The sequence below is a fragment of the Aptenodytes forsteri genome, unplaced genomic scaffold (genome assembly GCF_000699145.1).
Source record: "Aptenodytes forsteri isolate BGI_AS27 unplaced genomic scaffold, ASM69914v1 Scaffold271, whole genome shotgun sequence".
NCBI classification, from domain to species: Eukaryota; Metazoa; Chordata; class Aves; order Sphenisciformes; family Spheniscidae; genus Aptenodytes; species Aptenodytes forsteri.
Genome location: NW_008794602.1, coordinates 36,660 through 37,157, shown reverse-complemented (window position 1 = coordinate 37,157; position 498 = coordinate 36,660). Strand labels below are relative to the sequence as shown.

General features: G+C 73.3%; 1 protein-coding gene across 1 annotated transcript in view; it reads left to right on the top strand.

Annotated features, from left to right (window-relative positions):
- Positions 1-498, top strand: part of PIEZO1 (piezo type mechanosensitive ion channel component 1) — a 20,007-nt gene that overhangs the window by 3,942 nt on the left and 15,567 nt on the right. The window contains 1 exon segment of the mRNA XM_019470402.1: positions 89-483. Within this exon segment, the coding sequence (XP_019325947.1) occupies positions 89-483 (395 nt within the window).

Here is a 498-nt window from a genome sequence, read left to right as displayed (position 1 = left end):
GGCGTGGGGGGCATGCAGTGAGGTGGGGGGGGGGTCCCCATGCTGCCAGAGGGGATGCTCGGTGCAGGGGGGGGAATGCGCAGCCCAGGGGGATGCTCGGCCGGGGGCTGCATGGCCAGAGGCTGCTCGGCCGCGCACTGACCGCCCGCGGGGCGCTACTCCCCAGGGATCACCCTGCCCTCCGCCTCCTCCAGCGTCTACTACCTGCTCTTCGTGGGGCTGTGCACGTGGTGGGCCTGCCACCTCCCCGCCAGCCGCCTGGCCTTCGACACCCTCTGCGTCCTCGTCGGCGTCTACGCCGGTGGCCACCTCCTCTGCCTCTATGCCTACCAAGCGCCCTTCGTCCAGGGGGTCTTCCCGCCCCCCACCATCTGGGCACGGTGAGTCCCCGGGGAGGGAGCCGTGCTGTGGGTCCCCATGCCACCCCGGTTGAGTGGCCAGCCCGGCACCCCGCATGGCCCCCATTCCACTGCCAGCTGCCGGGTCCCGGCGGGGGGG